The following is a 17,921-nucleotide window of genomic DNA, read 5'->3' as shown; positions in this document are numbered from 1 at the left end:
TTCTTCAAAGTTAACCAACATATCTAATCGTTGAAGTTTCAAGACTACGACATACCATAAATCTGCATAAAGTATATTTTCCTTAGCTTTATCTATGCAGAAATTAATTTTATACAGACCGTGGCATTAGACAAGGAAGGATATGAGGGTCGGCATTTTATTGTTCAGTTAGAATAGTCAAGCGTTTAAATCCTAACCTAAGATGATTTGAAATTTCTACATTTGACATTTTTTTTAAATAATCCGTGAAATTTTGGATTATTTACAGTTAAGTAATATTCAAATTAAGGCCTAAAATTAATTGCATAAAAAATGCTAGTCCATTTTTTTCTATTTTTTACGTTCACATTTTTCGTTGGCAGTAATATTTTGCATTAAAATTGGATATTTATTTAAAACAACTGTTTTAAATTGTTAGACGCTTGTTATTGGTAATAGAGGAATAACAGCATCCACTGACACAGTGCGCAAACTCCTTACGAAAACCTCAAACATCCTTTGCCAAACATAAAAAGGATTGTAAATCCTACAGCAGCAAGTAGTGTTAATTGTACAGAGTATGTGTTAACATCTATCCAAAGACAGACAAAAAACGATTCTCTGTCCAACGACGAACATTTAACGGTTCGCTTTCAACTTGTCAATTACTGCTTCGTGTGTGCGTGTTTCTAAACGATCTTAAGATGTTGGTCTTCAAAGTGTTATCCTTGATAGTATTCTTTGGTTTGTTGTGTTATGCTAAAGAGACATGGCTTAGACCCGGTTGCCATAAAGTCGGAAATACACGCAAAATCTCAATACCCGATTGTGTTGAGTTCCTAATAACCACCAATGCATGTCGAGGATTTTGTGAATCATATTCTGTGCCCTCAATGCCTTGGGGCAATGCTGGTGGTGGATTTAGGCCACCAAAACCTGTGGTCTCGGTGGGGCAATGTTGTAATATGATGGAATCAAGGGAGGTTAGTGTTCGTTGTTGCAATGCAACAACAAAAGAGCTGATAATATTTCCAATCTTTTTAAATTTTAGGTACAAAAACGCGTTCTTTGCATGGATGGTTGGCGTAATGTTACATTTCAGTCGGCTTTATCTTGTAGTTGTTATCATTGCAAAAAGGATTAGAGTTCTGAAGATGAAATAGACAATGTCGGCGGCGTGTAGTGTAAATATAATTGTATAAATATATAATGTTTAGATGAGCCACTTAAATTTAAAAATACAAACACATAATATACATATGCAGAATAAAAACATACAAGAAATATTCAATAAATTACAAAATTGTCGCTGTGTAAAATAATCTCTTTACTTTTTTTATTTTGTAATATAAACTTTATAAACTTATCTTAAAATGAAATATGTACACAAATAGAAATCTTCAGGGAACATAATTTACAACTTGGCCTTTGGTTTTTCGCCAGCACGTTCCAATAATTCACGCATACTGGTCAAGGCCTCATCAATGGATTTGGCAAAAAGTTTGGCTGATGTCACATCATTGGATTTCCAGGCAGAACAAGCCAAAAAGATATCTGAATCACGAGGATTATAACAGCAACCGTAGCCATCGTGGGTTAAGGGGCCATAGCACATGAAGGCGGCATTAGGTGAAGCTACTTGTGAGGTCGAGACACGGAAGTGGGCACTCTTCACTACACCGGGGGACTGATAGAATTTGGGTATGGGTTTATTATTTTCCAAAGCCATAAGTTTCAAACCCAAGAGATGGCGATCTACACCACGTCCCTGCAAAGCCATGGTGGTATATTCACGATGACCATTAACAGCCTTTTTCAAGAGTTCAACACGTGTCTCGTCCGAACACTTGGGATCCATCATGGCCTTGGCAAAGGCCAACGATTCATTCGAACAGGAACGAATGGTTTCAGTGCGACCACCATAATAAATGCGCAAATGAGCAGTTTCATATTGTGCACCAGCACATTTGTGGAGTCTGTCGAAAAGAAATAATAATAATAATTTAGTTTATTTTGCTTAAGAATAAATTAAAATTGATTAGATAAAATATTCGTATAGTATTTTCACTGCCAAAATGTTATTACGATAATAATTTTTGTCTAAGAAAACATTATATGGTTTTTGTGTTATATAACATTATCCGGATTATATTTTCTATATACGAATAATAATTTGATATGGTAAACATTAGCCGGATATATGTATGAGAACATATGACGGATAACGATTTCTATAGGAAAACATTATATTTTCCTATAGAGAACATTATCCGTATAAAGACATCTATTGCAGAACAGAACATAAGCCTGATAAAGTTTTCCATAGGAAAATCCGATAAGGTTTTCTATAGGAAAACATTCATTGCTATATGAAAACAGAAGTCGTATACTGTTTTTCATAGGAAAACATTAAGCAAATAAAGTTTACTATAAGAAAACATTAGCCGGATAATGTTTTCTATAGGTAAACATTAGTCGGATAAATTAGCCGAGTAAAGTTTTCTGTTAGAAAATATTAGCCGGATAGTTTTCTATAAGAAAACACTAGGCGGGAAAAATGTTTCTTTAGGAAAACACTAGCCGGATGAAGTTTTCGATAGGATAATATTAACCGGATAAAGTTTTTTTTTTATAGAAAAACATTAACCAAATAAAGTTTTCTGTAGAAAACATTATCCGTGTAAAGATTGATATAGGAGAACATCATCCGGATAAAGTTTTCCATAGGTAAACATTAGTCGGATAAAGTTTTCTGTAGGAAAACATAAACCCGATAGAGGCAAACATTTGCCGGATAAAGTTTTTTATAGGACACCTTAGACGGATAAAGTTTTCTATATGTAGACATTAGCTGGATACAGTTTTTATATGAAAACATTAACCGGATAATGTTTTCTATGGGTAAACATTAGTCGGATAAATTTTTATTTAGGAAAATATTAGCCGGATAAAGTTTTCTACAGGAAAACATTAAACGGATAAAGTCTTCTATAGGAAAATATTAGCCGGACAAAGTTTTCTATAGAAAAACATTAGACGGATAAAGTTTTCTATAGGAAAATGTTAACACTAACCGGATAAAGTTTTCTATGGGTAAACATTAGCCGCCTACAGTTTTCTTTACGAAAACGTCAGTCGGATAAAGATTTTTACAGGAAAACATGAGGCGGATAAAGCATTTTATAGGAAAACATAAGACGGATACAATTTTCTATAGGAAAAAAAAAATAGTCGGATAAAGCTTTCTACAAGAAAACATATGACGGATAGAGGTGTTTATAGGGGAAAATTAGTCGGATATAGTTTTCTGTAGAAAGACATTAGCCGTATAAAGGTTTCTATAGGAAAATATGAGCCGGAAACGTTTTCTACATAAAAGCATTAGCCGGATAACGTTTTCTATAGAAAAACATTCCCCTGATAAAGTTTTCTATAGGAAAATATTAGCCGGATAAAGTTCTCTATAGGGAAATGTTAGCCAGATAATGTTTGTCTATAGGGTAAAGATTTCTATAGGAAGACATGATTCTAACAAATCTTTTCTATGGGAACCATTATCCCAATAATATTAAGTGTGTCTGCGTACTCGATAATTTGTAATAATTATTACAAATTATTACTGAATGTTTTTTTTTACACAAATGTTCATTAAATGAGAATGAATTGAGAGACTTGTTTTGAAATTTTTATTACTGAGAACTTATAATTTTTACTAATGCCTTGTTCAGACTGACGGTGTTTCGCTCTCTATTCGTTGTTCGACCCCAAATTACGATGTAATTACTTCATTTCCCATACAAAATATTGAGAACGAACAACGATTTGTGTACATTGTTCAATTTAAATTACTCTCGGAACGACGATAAAATATGTCCCATCTCTAACAAATGAGAGAATTTATCGAAATAAATTAATTATGACAGGAAAAATACAAAATTTATTAAAAACCCAAATATTTTTAGAAAAACTGCAAAATATGAATGAAAAGTAAACGGTTTAACGACTAGTATACATTCAAATCATAGAAAATTTTGTATTCTCTTTCATTGCATTTACATTTCTTGTCCATCGTTTCAAATTCGCGTACAAATTTAGAAACAAAAGTCAAATGCCTGCCGGAAAGTCTGTATACCAAAAAGTTATTTTGGAAGGTCTCTCTCTCGTTAATTTTTAAAATTGAAAAATTTGAATATATACTGAAAACACCAAAATTGTGAGAAAAAATAGAAAACATGAATGAAACTAATATAATTTAATATTAAATAGATATCTGGAAGAAGGACAAAAATTTTTTCAGTTCATATCAATTAATTTTACTCGTCTTTTGGCTGAAACTTTCTTTAAAATCAGTAAACAAAAACTATGAAAATATGAATCATGTTGCTATGAATGATGTGCCATGTCGTATGAACCGGTTAATTCGTGTACGTAATTATGAGAACGAACGACGTTATTCAAATGCTGGTATGAACATGGCATAAAGGAATTTTGTTCAGTAACATTTTGTAGCATTAGCAGTTGTCAAAAGTTTAAAATATTCAAATATCATAATCGTCAATATTAATCAAATTGAAAATTTGTACTGAATGTTGTCTTTTTACTTTTTTAATTTTTTCCTTTGAAAGAGTATAAAATGCTTAACTCTGAGTAATATTTACTGAGAAAGTCAAGGACAAACCTATTATGTATAACAAAATATTATCCGAATATTTTTGCTGACATTTTTCTTCATAAACAACTATTATCCGAATGTCTTCTTGATCATTTTCTCTGCCAATGTGAACTGAAAAAACTTACCTATAGAAAGCATATTGCAAAGCCATTTGTACAAAACTATCTGGAGACAATTTTTGCTTCTTCAAAAAGTCCTTGCCATATCCTTTGTATTGCAAAACACGCAATTCCAAATCATCGGCTAATTTGTTGACATTTTTGGCAGCTTCATTAAGTTTTTGTTCCAACACGGGTGTGGGTTGGTCAAATGGCAGCTTACTGAAGGCTTCATAATTGTCATTGGCACCATCCTCAAATTCCTGGGGATTGGGGCTATAAAATAAGAAAACAAACGTTACTATTGAAAATTCACATTCAACATCCCTCCCCTTTACTTACAAAATCTTGTAAATATAATCAGCCATCATGGCAATAGGTTGACCCTCAGCTGGAGAATGTTCATAGCAGAAACCACTCATGCCATTGGGATTAACCACAATCTACAAAGGTGGATAAAAATGTTATGGTTGGGGGTCGACATATTTTTGTCTTAGATAGCTACCTGTATGGTTTTGTCCATCCAACGATTGCCAGAGTTCTTGTTGGTACCACCACCATGAATCAATTGCAAACCCATAACATTGTAAACCTCTTCTTGGGCAAAGGGTACAACTTCATCTAATGACACAGTGAATAAGGACTCTTGTATGACCTTAACACTACCAGCATTTGTGGGAGATTTCATTAATTCAGCATAAGCAGCAGCCCAGTTGTCGCGACTATCAGTGGTCAGTAAACCAATAGGTGTTCCCAACTTACTCTCAGAATTGGCAATTTGTTGGAGTTGTTCAGCCAAGACCTTGGCATTGATTATTTCACCATTTTTGTTGTAAACTGGGAGTTTAAAGAACTAAAAATATAAGTCTGTATTAACGTGCTCTTATAAATATGGCTAGCTGTTACTTACATGATTCTTATAGACAACAGCCACGTGCTTGGATGTTGGATGATATTCCAAAACATCTTCTTCGGGACGAGGTATTCTGCAGGTACCATATACAGCACTGAATTGCGAATTATCCAATTCATTTTTGCCCATCTTTACAACAGGAACTTTGCCCTCATCCACGACCTTTTTGTATTTAACCAAACCCTGAATCAGCTTGGCAGTGTACATATAATAATCGGCAGATGTTTTAAATTGTTGCAAGGGGAATGTCATGCCAGGACTGGAGAAAACTGTAACTGGATCACGATAAGTCAGATATGCAGCCTTCAACCAACGTGGAGCCAACCAATTCTCTTGGCTTTCGGCAACCTTTTCTAAAATCTTTTGCAGCTCAGCACCATCTTTCGCTTGGAATTCAGCAGCCATGCGTTTAGTTTCTTCCAATTCTTCCTTGGTTAAAACAGGTTCGGCGGTTTTCAAGAATTTTGGAATGGTGTCTTCCAATTTCAAGGCGGGGAATTTTAGGAGATTTTGTCTTTTAGGCTCTGTGCTGTAGTTGGCATTCAGAGGCACTTGGGCAGAACACATGGCTGCGGTTACTCTGGAGGGAGCATATAAACTGTTCTTGGTCTAGAAAAAAGCAACAACGAATTTCGTTAATTGTAACTTTTATTTGTAAATTTAAGTTGCTATTTACCAAATTGCTTAAAACTCTGCGTGTTAAAATTGGCATCTTGTCCATATTTTCCTCAGACAATTCCAAAGCTGAAGCCCTGCAAACAAAAGGTATGGTTAATTATAACAAATGCAGAAACGAAACTTGGACTTGCTGTCTTCACCTTTGATACTTGTACATAATCCCCCGCACAAGAAATAATTAGCAACAATGCAAAGCGATTATCGCCTGTATTTTTTTTTTGTTTCAGATAAGATCAACAACCTGTTTAAATTCGTATAACTATTCTACTCCAGTACTCTACTTTCGCTTACGTTTATTAATTTCTTTTTTGGATTGTTAGTAATGCTACTTCTCACAACACCTTCAACTAGGGACTGACTAAACTTGTTAAAATATTTTTGCCTTTGAGTTACTTGCTCGATGTTTCGATACCGTGTTTTTTTCTTATCAAAATAAAAACGCCATTCAACTCTACTCTGACCAAGACAAAAACTGAAACAAAATTATAAAAGTCAACCACGTAATCAAAAACTTTAAACAAGTTGGAAACTGGTATCGTTTTGGACCAGCAGCCAGCCAATGTACAAGCCTAGTCTTACCACCTATTTTTTATTTAAGTAATGCACGCAGAGTAATGCTAATGCAATGGGTGTGAGTGTTTGGTTAGGTGGGGGAGGTGTATTGGAAACAAAAAAATAAATACGGCGGGTTCGTAGTACGAAGACTCACTCTTACTTTCAAAAAGAAAACTATGAGTGGGAGCACAATTGGATAATTGGGGAGAGAGAAAACGTCAATGGAATTATGTGGTCCCATTAAGAGATTATAATTGTGCTTTTTTAACAGAGAGATAAATAAAAGGTCGTTCGTGTTGGAATAAGAGAGAATGTGTTAAGAAATAATACGGAATGTTAATCGACTTGGGAAGCTCCTACGAAAATAAGTTAAAATATATAATATAAAATATATAACATTTTTACTACGATAACAATTTTTCCTTTATTATATCGAAAAAAATAGTAAAAATTAGTAGATCCTTGCAGTTCTGGAAGAGACAAATATTAAAACACAATACCTTGGCATTTAATATTACCAGAAAAAAAGATATTTGGTACCAAAGTAATAACCAAAAATACTTATAATAATATTTTTACAATAACCGAATTTACGACAAATTATGAATTTTTTACTAAATAAACCTTAAATTTTTTAAAATTTTAATTGTTATTCCCTGCACTATTCTCCTTTAAAGTTTTCATGTTGGAATTTCGTGCGTTTTAGAATTTCTAATTATTATTTCTTGCATTTAGTTTCCTTTTTGGCCTTTTTCTCACTCTGAGCTTTCACCAACATGTCATGCATTTTGCTTAAGGCTTCTTCAATTGTTTGAGCAAATTTTTCCGAACAAGTTTCTTCGTTCGAACGCCAAGAACTAACAGCCAAAAATATATCATTATCTCGGGGATTATAACAGCAAGCATAACCATCATCCGTGGATGGACCGTAACTCATAAATGCCAAATTTTTAGTTGCAACTTGAGATGTAGAAATGCGGAAATGAGAACTTTTCACATAACCAGGTGAGTTATAGAATTTGGGAATGGGTAATTTATTCTCCAAAGCCATGAGTCTCAAACCCAATAGATGACGATCAACACCACGCCCTTGCAGGGCCATGTTGGTATATTGGCGATGACCATTAACCGCTTCTTTGAGTAGCTCCACTCGTGTCTGATCATTGGCAGCAGGATTTAACATGGATCGTGCAAATGCCAACGACTCATTAGAACATGAACGTATAGTTTCTGTGCGACCACCATAGAAAATGCGCAAATGGGCCGATTCATATTGGGCAGCCGAACACTTGTGAAGCCTAAAAAGGAAACAAATATACATAAATGAACCTCACATAACGCAAGCAAGTTGTAATACTTATAAAAAGCATATTGCAATGCCATTTGTATAAAACTATCTGGACTCAATTTTTGCTGTTTTAGGAACTCCTTGCCATAGCACTGATAATGGGTAACTTGCATGTGAAAATTTTTGATTAATTTATCAACATTTTCCGAGGCTTGGGAAATTTTATTCTTTAAAGAATCCGTTGGTTTTGCAAATTCTAATTTTGTGGCACATTCATAATTTTCACTGCTACCATCTTCAAATTCAGAATTTTTGGGCCTTTGAACAGATGTTAACAAATTTGTTAATCAAAGTAGTTGGAAATTTTTAGGAAACTTACAATATTTTTGTCAAATATTCAGTCATCAAAGCTATGGGCTGACCCTCAGCTGGAGAATGTTCATAACAGAAACCACTAATGCCATTGGGATTGACTATTACCTTAGATTTGATATAAATTAGGAAAAACAGTTTATGGATATTCTTCTATAGACAGGTCTTTTAGGAATCAAATACCGTTCAGAAGTCGTGATAGTCGTGATATGATCACAGGAGGATTACTAAAGAAAAGCTTCTACAAATCTTCTAGGATGGCCTTCGATAGACAAGATATCATATTAAAGGTCCTCTAAAAATAGGACACCATCTAATTGAATTTTATAGACACGAATACATTCAAAGGTTCTTTAATAGACATAAAACATTCTAAGATTTTTCTATAGACAGAAACTCTTCTAAATTTCTTCTTGCCCGTTATAGGCAGAAGACTGTACACACAAACTTAGAATATCCCTTTATGTAAAGAACACCTTATGAAGGTATTTTATAGATCTAAATCCTCTTCTCTTTTTCCCTTTCTCTTTTTCTTTCTTAAGGTATTTTAAATACAGAGTTCCTACTTATTATTTTCCATAGACATGTAACTTTTTAATGGCCTTCTATAGACAGTTGATATTCTAAAGGCCTTTTATAGACATATTACATTTTAATGATCTTCTATACATACACTACTTTCCAAAGGTTCCTCATCGATATAAGACTTTTATATAGCTTTTTTAATAGCTTTCCTAAATACTTTCAACTGACAGAATAACTTCCAAAGATCTTAACCTTACCTTCTTAAGGTTTATATAGACGATCTTCTGAAGATCTGATATGGATAGAATACATTAAAGCGGTGTTCTATGGATAGGAGACTTTCTGGAGATCTAACTATAGGAAATCAACTCTTCTTCATATAGATCACCATCTTGAATGGATAGTGAGTCTTTAAACGGTCCTGGGCGAGAACACAGATGCGAACACCATTTTCTATATTCGTAAGCAACTGAACTTAGCACCGATTGTGTACCTGAGATGTTCAGCTGCTCTCGAGCATTGGCAATTATGTCTGCGTTTGTGTTGGTGCCCATGACTGCTTTGGATATTCAACGATTTTGTAGATAAAAAATCAAATAAGGTATTTTTAAGTTTAACTTATATCCACTAACAGTGTCCTGACTCGACATTCCTTTCCTTAAATTTCACTACATACTTGAATTGTTTTATCCATCCAACGATTTGCGGAATTTTGTTTGGATCCGCCACCATGTATCAGCTGATGTGATAAAATATTGTATTTATCATTTTCGCTAAAGTCGACACATTGATCCAAGGAAACCGTGAACAAGGCAGAGTGGATACATTTGAGATTTTTGCAATTGCCTCGACATTTACTTAATTCCAAATATGATTGGGCCCAATTATCCCGTTGATCTGTGGATAAAATACCCAAAGGAACACCACAAGACTTTTCAGTCTCTGTTATGCGTTTCAATTGTTCCGATAATATTTTGGCATTTAGGATACGGCCGTGATTATTGTAGACCGGGAGTTTATAGAACTAGAAATTAAAGGGGAATGGAGACTAACTCAAAGTTATATAACAACAAAATGCTATTTACATGATTTTTATAAATAACCACCACATGCTGAGATTTGGGATTATATTCAATATCATCCTCTTCGGGCAAAGGTATACGGCATGTACCATATACCGCACCAAATTGCGAGTTATCCAACTCTAATTTTCCCATTTTTACTACGGGTATTCGACCATCATCAACCTGCTGCTTGAATTTAACCAAACCCATTATTAATTTAGACGTATAGCTAAAATAATCATCGAGATCCTTAAATTTCACCAAAGGAAATGACATGCCAGGACTTGAGTAAATTGTTACAGGCATTCGATTAGCTAAGTAGGCATACTTCAACCATCTATGAGCCAACCAATTTTCTTCGCAATGTGCTAATTTTTCTAGCAATTCTTGTAAGCGTGGAGCTTCACTGCAGATAAACTCTTCAGCCATTGCTTCTGTTTCTTCATATTCTTTATCTGTCAATAACGGTTGCACGCTTTTCAGAAATTTTGGCATTGTTTCCTCCAATTTTAGAGCTGGATATCTAAGGAGGTTTTGCTTTTGGGGTTTGTTGCATTTGGAGGTATAGGTTCGAGGAATATTTTTCATGTGACATGATTTTGAATAGGTTTTATTGGCAATTGTTTTTATCTATGGGTTATAAGCAACTGAAAGATATACAAATTTAAAAACAAATTAAAACAAAGATTCACATACCAAGAATTTTGACAGATTTTCTCCAATTAATTTCATTTCTTAGTATTATCTTCAATGATAGTTTAATGTAACGGAAATTGCTTTTTGGAACCAATAGATTTAGTAAGAATACAGTTACTACAAAGATTGTGGAAAAAAATCAATGGTTATAGATTAATAATTATTAATTTTATGTTATTTATAAGTATGTTGTTTTTTTATAAATCATCAGAAACTAGTTTATAAATCATTAGAAATTAGTTCCCCGTGTAGGGGAACCAAATGCCTTTATATACCAGCATTATAAGCATTATATTGTGAATAATACAAAAGTTTGCCTAATCAAATAATTTTTAACCACTTAAAGCCAATGCGTATCACTTATTTTGATTTAAAAAATAAGATTTTTTTAAACAGCTCAAACGTTTTCTAATTTATTTTTTTAAAAGAACACGAATGGGGCAAAGGTTTATTTAAAAATCTCTGCTATTTCATTTATCAAAGAGAGTGTTTATAAATGAGAAAATTAATAAGAGCAGACCCCCCTTTTGAACAGAGAATCTCTTGGAGCCAGCAGCATGAACCCAAGAGAATTTTATTTTTATGTTTTCTTTTTTGTCCGTAGTTTTTATTTTTATTCCTATTGAAGTGCACACAGAAAAGAATAAATTTCGCCGGTTTTTTTTTTCATAATTACCTTTCAATTATTTACACTAAGTTGGTTGTAATCAATTTTTTAATCGATATTAAACGGAAAATTATAACAATTAAAATTATTTTCAGATAGTTTACACAACTGACACAGATATTTTATTTGATTCGATTGACAATTATTCTTCTTTTTGTTTATATGAATGTTGCCATATTTTTTGTGAAATAAATTTGGTGTGGGGAAGATCTATTTGTGAAACCTAGTAATGTATGTATATGAAAGCTTTGTGTTGTGAAAAGTGTGTGTTGTGGATAATTTAACGGAAAAGATCAGTTTTAGCTGGTAAGTAAATTTAAAAAAGTGTATATGTAAACAACGAAAACAAAAATTAGTTTTATTTTTATATATATATATATATATATATATATATATATATATATATATATTAAAATTTGCGAAAACGAAATATATTTATATATATTTTTAAAGAATTGTGTATTTCACGAAGTGTTTGAGATTTTATTTCTGAAACTGAGTGATATCATCAATTCGTAAATCGATCAACTTATGCTTGGTTTACATTTACGAAATCCACTCGATTTCAACTGTCAATTCCTTTGCGTATACGTCAAATGAAAACTCATCTGAAATCCATTCGATTTCATTTGACGTTTAAGCAATGGAATTGACAGTTGAAATCGAGTGGATTTCGTAAATGTAAGCCAAGCATTAGAGTCGAATTAGTAGTTCATCTGCTTATTCGTTCCCATTATATTACTATGTCCTGGAACCCAGCATAGTTTAATAATAACTCGTATACCATATATAGCCTTTCTACAATTAAGAATAGCTAGCGAGTTTATGGTCTATGACTTGGGAGCCTTAAGGCCACATAACTAGCGACAAATATAGTCAGGTATCCTGTGAGTTTGTTTTCAAGTCCTCTAACCAACTCTGCTTGGTCCCTCTTTCATTTCAAGTGGACACTGACCTCACCGTGGTGTCACCTGGGGAACTGCCTTTAACACCCGTTAAAGGTAGTGAGCTAACATGTGCCGCGCGTTCACCCATAAGAACGTTAAGAACTTGGGTTTGGTCGTCGGGTTAGTAACCCTCCCCTAGAAAAAACAGCCTACTATGAAAAAAACGAAAGAAAAGAAAAACAAACCCCTCTAAAGTTGACGAACCCAGCAAACGTTTTAAGGACCATGATCTGCGAATCTGCACCTGGAATGTTCGCACTCTTTATAGAGAAGGTGCAGTCTTCGCATTGGCAGACGTACTTGAAAAGTACAAGGCCGATATTACTGCCATACAGGAAATACGATGGATTGGGAAAGGCGTCACAACAACACCTAAAGGTGACGCACTGTATTATAGCTGCCATGACGTAAAGCATGAGTTTGGTTGCGGATTCGTAGTTAGTCGGAGACTAAAACATCTGGTATCCAGCTTCACCCCAGTGAATGAAAGACTTGCTGCAATTCGAATAAAAGCTAAATTCTTCAACATCAGCTTTATTTGCGCTCATGCTCCCACTGAAGAAAAGGACAAACAGACCAAAGATATATTTTACGAGCGCTTAGAAGAAACATATGACCGTTGCCCTGCCCATGACACTAAAATCATTCTAGGCGATTTTAATGCCAAAATTGGAAAGGAGAATATCTTTGGCCCAACAGTCGGGAAATTCAGTCTCCACAGTGAAACATCTGACAATGGTATGAGGCTGATAGACTTTGCAGCTGCAAAAACATGGTAGTTAGCAGTACCAGATTTAATCATCTCGATATTCATAAGGACACCTGGCTGTCTCCAGATCAAAGAACAAGTAATCAAGTTGATCATGTTGTGATAGATGGAAGACATTGATCGAGCGTGTTGGATGTACGATCGTTCCGAGGCGCAAACATTGATTCGGACCACTACCTTGTTGCAGCAAAGGTACGCACCCGTCTAAACGTTGCAAATAAAGCACGAACAGACACAACGCGGAAGTTGGACATCGATAGGCTGCAAACACAACAGATAGCCACAGCATATTCCACTCAACTAGCTCAATTGCTTAACGCGAGCACTCCTTGTCCCGATAACATAACAACACAATGGCAAAATATTGCCCACTCCATGCAAACAGCCGCAAAGTCCATACTTGGATTCCAGAGACCTCCACAAAGGAATTCATGGTATGACCAGGAGTGTCGTGCTGCTACCGAAGAGAAAAATGCGGCATATAGAACTACTTTACATTCAGTAGCAAAGCGTAGCGCACGAGAGAGATATCGGGAGAAAAGGAGAGAAGAGAAACGTCTTTTCCGCAAGAAAAAGAGAGAAATGGAAAAGCGGGAGTTTGAGAAAATCGAGATGTACAGGAGCCAGAATGAAGTCCGAAAATTCTACCAAAGAGTGAAACATCAAACAGATGGCTTTGGTACAGGCACATCCTCCTGTAGAGACCAGCAAGGTAATCTGGTAACAGATACAGAAAGCGTGCTCAGGATATGGAAGGAACATTTCTCCAATCTGCTGGTATCCAATAGTAGCGAAGACGATGATACCACAGATCCAATCCCAGAAGATGGTATAGAATGTATACCACCCGGCCAAGATGAGGTAAAAACAGCAATCAACCGGCTGAAGAATAATAAAGCAGCAGGAGCCGATGGCTTACCAGCCAAGCTGTTTAATCCCGGAGGCGACGCCCTGATAAGGTGTATGCATCAGCTAGTTAGCACCATCTGGCAGGAAGAACGCGTACCCGACGATTGGAACCTGAGCATCCTATGTCCCGTCCACAAGAAAGGAGATAAGACTGTATGGTGTCAATGGTGACCTTTTCAACATTTTGCTGGAAAAGGTAATACGAGATGCAAATGTCAAAAGAAATGGCACAATTTACACCAATAGCCACATGTTACTTGCCTATGCTGATGACATAGACATCATGGGACGATCAGTAAAGGAAGTAACTGATACCTTTAGGAAGGTCGAAGCAGAATCTGGGAAAGTGGGTCTGGCGTTAAGCGGCGAAAAGACCAAATTGATGGTGTCGACGCGCAAAGCGTCCATAGAGCTCGGACCAACTGTGGAAATTGGTACCTACAATTTTGAGGCAGTTAAAGACTTCGTCTGCCATAAACACAACAAACAACATCAGTTGTGAAATAAGAAAAAGGATTGTATTGGCCAACAGATGCTACTATGGTCTAAGTAAGCAATTTAAAAACAAAGCCACATCTCGTCAAACAAAAATAACACTATACAAAACGCTGATACTACCCGTGCTAATGTATGGCTCCGAAGCATGGGTACTTGCGCAAGCAGATAAGGCAGTGCTTGGTGTGTTTGAGAGGAAAATTCTTCGAAAGATTTACGGTCCGATTTGCGTTGACGGTAAATATCGACGTCGTATGAACCACGAGCTATATAAGCTATACAAAGACATGAATATAGTTAAACGTATCGAGATGCAAGGATTGCGTTGGCTAGGCCATAGCATGAAAATGAGCGATGATGAACCCGCTAAAAAGGCGTATGAATACATGCCACATGGCGGTGTACGCAGAATCGGCAGGCCTAAGCTTCGATGGAGCATACAAGTGAATGAAGAAATGAAAAGGCGCGGTATTCCAAAAAGTCAAGCGAAAAACAGAGAGGAATGGAGATCTTTTCGTTTTAGTTCAGTCTATGGAACAAATGTTCTGTAATGGGCCAACTAAGTAAGTAAGTAAAGCTTTTAATTGTCCATTGAATTCTTGGCAGGATAGTTGATCTATCTGTTAGCTTTTAATCTTTTTCAGTGCGGGATTGATTATGGCTTGCTGTACGCTGGTCACCATCAGAACTCATTCAGCCGGGTAGTGAACTTCTGATAGTAGATCCAGAGTTAGTCTACGTACTACCTATGGATTTTGGTATCATAGCTAATATATTGCCGCCTGGCCGTTTTGTTTATTTTTTCTATAGACCCACTAAAGCTGACCCAAGATTTTCGCTTAGTTTTCTTGATTTCATTCTTGTACTTATTGAAATTAACCTTATAGACATCCCAATCCGTACTGAGTTTGGTCTTACTGGGGAAACAATTATGCAAGGTTACATTAGATCCCACATAAATAAAAATTAAATAAAAATACTTCGTAGTAATTTTTTCTTAGATTTTTTTAGTTTTATTAAAATATTATTATTTTGAACTGAAATACTTAATAATATTTTTACCATCCACTTAAATATTTATACATAATATTAAATAGACAGATATGTATATTATTGCATTTAAGACCAGTTTAGACAGAGGAATTTCGATCAAATAAATTAAGGTACAATACAAAATTTAACACTGGGAATTAAATTTGTGATATAGTTTAATTTTCTTTTGTTTTGATTGGCCTTTCTTAGGACAAAATCCCCTTGTCTAGAAAAGTCTTTTATAAATAAATACTATTTATTAAGCATAGAGGTTAATTTGTTTTTAACAATTCTCTTGTTTTTTTCGAGAGATTTCTTTAAAATACACTATATTGTTTCCTTTTTAAATATTAATTTTTATCTGTTTTAATAACACAAAATCATAAAATTATTGTTTTAATTTTCACACAATCTGTTGTGATTATCTTGTTATTTTTTTGACGGAAATTTCTAATTATTAAAAAAGAAAACATTTGGTTGTAACCTCACAGAGGCGGAATTTGGACTACAAAATACTGCTTATTCTAAAGATACAATAAAAAAATAACTAAAACTAGAAATTAAAAATATTTATGATGTTTTGTGACGAAATAATAATAATGCTGTATGGAAAATGAGACGAGGCAAAGCAAAATCGATGTTAAAATATGTTGCAATCAAAATCTAAAGACCTAAGGTTACAAACATTTTGTTTAAATACATAGGTATAAACAAACCAAACCCAAAATAATAAGAATAATTAATCAATCAATTAATTAAAAAGTAGAATATTTTTGTGAAATATTAAAATACAATTTTAGTTTTTTTGTAATAAATTAGACAAACTTTTACATCGACTTTCTATATATCTATCACAGTTCATCGTTTTCGATTGTTATTGGAATTTCCCATGAAGCCTAAAAGCGTAGTTTGGGATAGAGGACCAATGGAGTCATTAATTTAAGGCCTCTGTACATAAGCAGCATGGCCTACTTGCTTAAATCATTTCTGGGCTCACTTATGTCTCTATGAAAATGTGAAATAAAAAAACTTATAAAGAAAATATACATATTTCATTTTAAATTTTTATAGAGCAGGAATCTCCCCTGGTAAGAATAAAGAACGGTCGAGCCAAATTCAAACTGGGTTTTATTTTTGTATTCTTTAAGTAAGAAACGTAGCCGCTTATGTATCAAGACCTTGAAGCTTCTTGTCCTTGTAGTTTCCTAGAGGATATACATTCAATGCTGACAATGGTTTATCAGTATAGAGAGCTTTAGCCTTCTGCCTTTTTGGCCTTCTATCCCAAAACTATCTTTTGTAAATAAATACATTACATGTGTTAGAAATGTTAATTAGGCTTAATTAATCTCAGTAAATTTACACACACACATAACAAGTTAGCTTTGTATTTGTGCGTTAAGGGTATGAATATTTGTTACAAAACCAGTTCCATTAGATTTGAATACTTTTTTATGAATAAAGGTGTTTTGTGAACGTCGTGTGGTGATGATGTTGATGACGATGAGGGCTTCTTCTTTGCTTATGTTTTAATTTTGACCAGGAACGCGTCCATGTGATTCCACTATAGAATTCCGACAGCTGTTTAAGCTAATGCCAGCAGTCTGAAAGAGAATACAAGAACAACAATTTAAAATTCATTATTAACAAGTTTCAACGAACTTTATTTATTTTTAGCATCTGCACGCGCCGCAAATCATTTTCTAATGTTTTTTTTTATTTAATTGGTATTTAGAACAAACAAATTTGAAGTCAATAATATGCTAATGAAGAAGTTTCTGTGTTAAAAGTGAAATAAACATTAAATTTGTTGGTACAAGAACGGGTGTGAATAAGTTCCAAATTTAACGCTTAAATGACGTTAAAAGGCGATAAGGCAAATCGTGTTACCCATTTTTTATATTCTTTGGATAAACGGTAAAATCAGGAGATTGAGCTAAGTTAAATATATATGTACATATAAAAACAGGAGGGCTAGCGCACCCAAACTGCGGAGAGAAATGAAGAATTGTCCAGCTAGTTCAACATGGAACGCATGTTCGAATTCAAACACCAGCTGGTGAGATAAAATAAAGAAATCCTTGAATAGGCGGCCATTACGATCTTTCCGTGGCCAGAATGACGCAAAACTGGCGCCCAACGTGGGTCTCACCTATGGCAGCTTTATACACCACCTGAATGGAGACTTTATAGGCGACCAACTGACAATTGCCGCGTGAAAAATTACCTAATATAAATATGGTCTTTCTTCACAATTGCCTC

General features: G+C 34.5%; 3 protein-coding genes and 1 long non-coding RNA gene across 10 annotated transcripts in view; 2 read left to right on the top strand and 2 right to left on the bottom strand.

Annotated features, from left to right (window-relative positions):
• LOC141393553 (uncharacterized) overlaps nt 1-17,921 on the top strand; it is a 144,687-nt gene that overhangs the window by 97,153 nt on the left and 29,613 nt on the right. The gene's annotated exons all lie outside the window — the stretch shown is intronic.
• Gpa2 (Glycoprotein hormone alpha 2) lies at nt 558-1,298 on the top strand. Its single transcript, XM_073966653.1, has 2 exons — nt 558-962; nt 1,031-1,298. Exons 1-2 carry the CDS (start codon nt 684-686, stop codon nt 1,121-1,123), a joined length of 372 nt encoding a protein of 123 aa, XP_073822754.1. The 5' UTR covers nt 558-683; the 3' UTR covers nt 1,124-1,298.
• On the bottom strand, nt 1,283-11,690 carry CRAT (Carnitine O-Acetyl-Transferase). 6 transcript variants are annotated; one of them, XM_073966641.1, is made up of 8 exons: nt 6,920-7,077; nt 6,481-6,812; nt 6,339-6,414; nt 5,660-6,271; nt 5,255-5,602; nt 5,092-5,192; nt 4,777-5,025; nt 1,283-1,955 (listed from the first exon to the last, which is right to left on the bottom strand). In XM_073966641.1, exons 2-8 carry the CDS (start codon nt 6,495-6,497, stop codon nt 1,394-1,396), a joined length of 1,965 nt encoding a protein of 654 aa, XP_073822742.1. In that variant the 5' UTR covers nt 6,498-6,812; nt 6,920-7,077; the 3' UTR covers nt 1,283-1,393. The 6 variants fall into 6 exon arrangements, with proteins under 6 accessions (XP_073822742.1, XP_073822743.1, XP_073822745.1 ...); XM_073966642.1 differs by lacking the exon at nt 6,920-7,077 and having other exon boundaries at nt 6,481-6,545; nt 6,632-6,917; XM_073966644.1 differs by lacking the exons at nt 6,481-6,812; nt 6,920-7,077 and adding an exon at nt 11,517-11,690.
• Nucleotides 15,618-17,921, bottom strand: part of LOC141393549 (scavenger receptor class B member 1) — a 116,385-nt gene continuing 114,081 nt past the window's right edge. For both annotated transcript variants that reach the window (XM_073966639.1, XM_073966638.1), the window contains exon 10: nt 15,618-17,263. In XM_073966639.1, coding sequence (XP_073822740.1) covers nt 17,189-17,263 — 75 coding nt within the window. In that variant the 3' untranslated portion in view covers nt 15,618-17,188. The remainder of the gene's footprint in view (nt 17,264-17,921) is intronic.

This window comes from Musca autumnalis, unplaced genomic scaffold, assembly GCF_047663935.1.
Source record: "Musca autumnalis isolate F117 unplaced genomic scaffold, ASM4766393v1 scaffold_2, whole genome shotgun sequence".
NCBI lineage: Eukaryota > Metazoa > Arthropoda > Insecta > Diptera > Muscidae > Musca > Musca autumnalis.
Note: the sequence above shows the minus strand (reverse complement) of the source record. Positions and strands in the feature narration are given on the sequence as shown.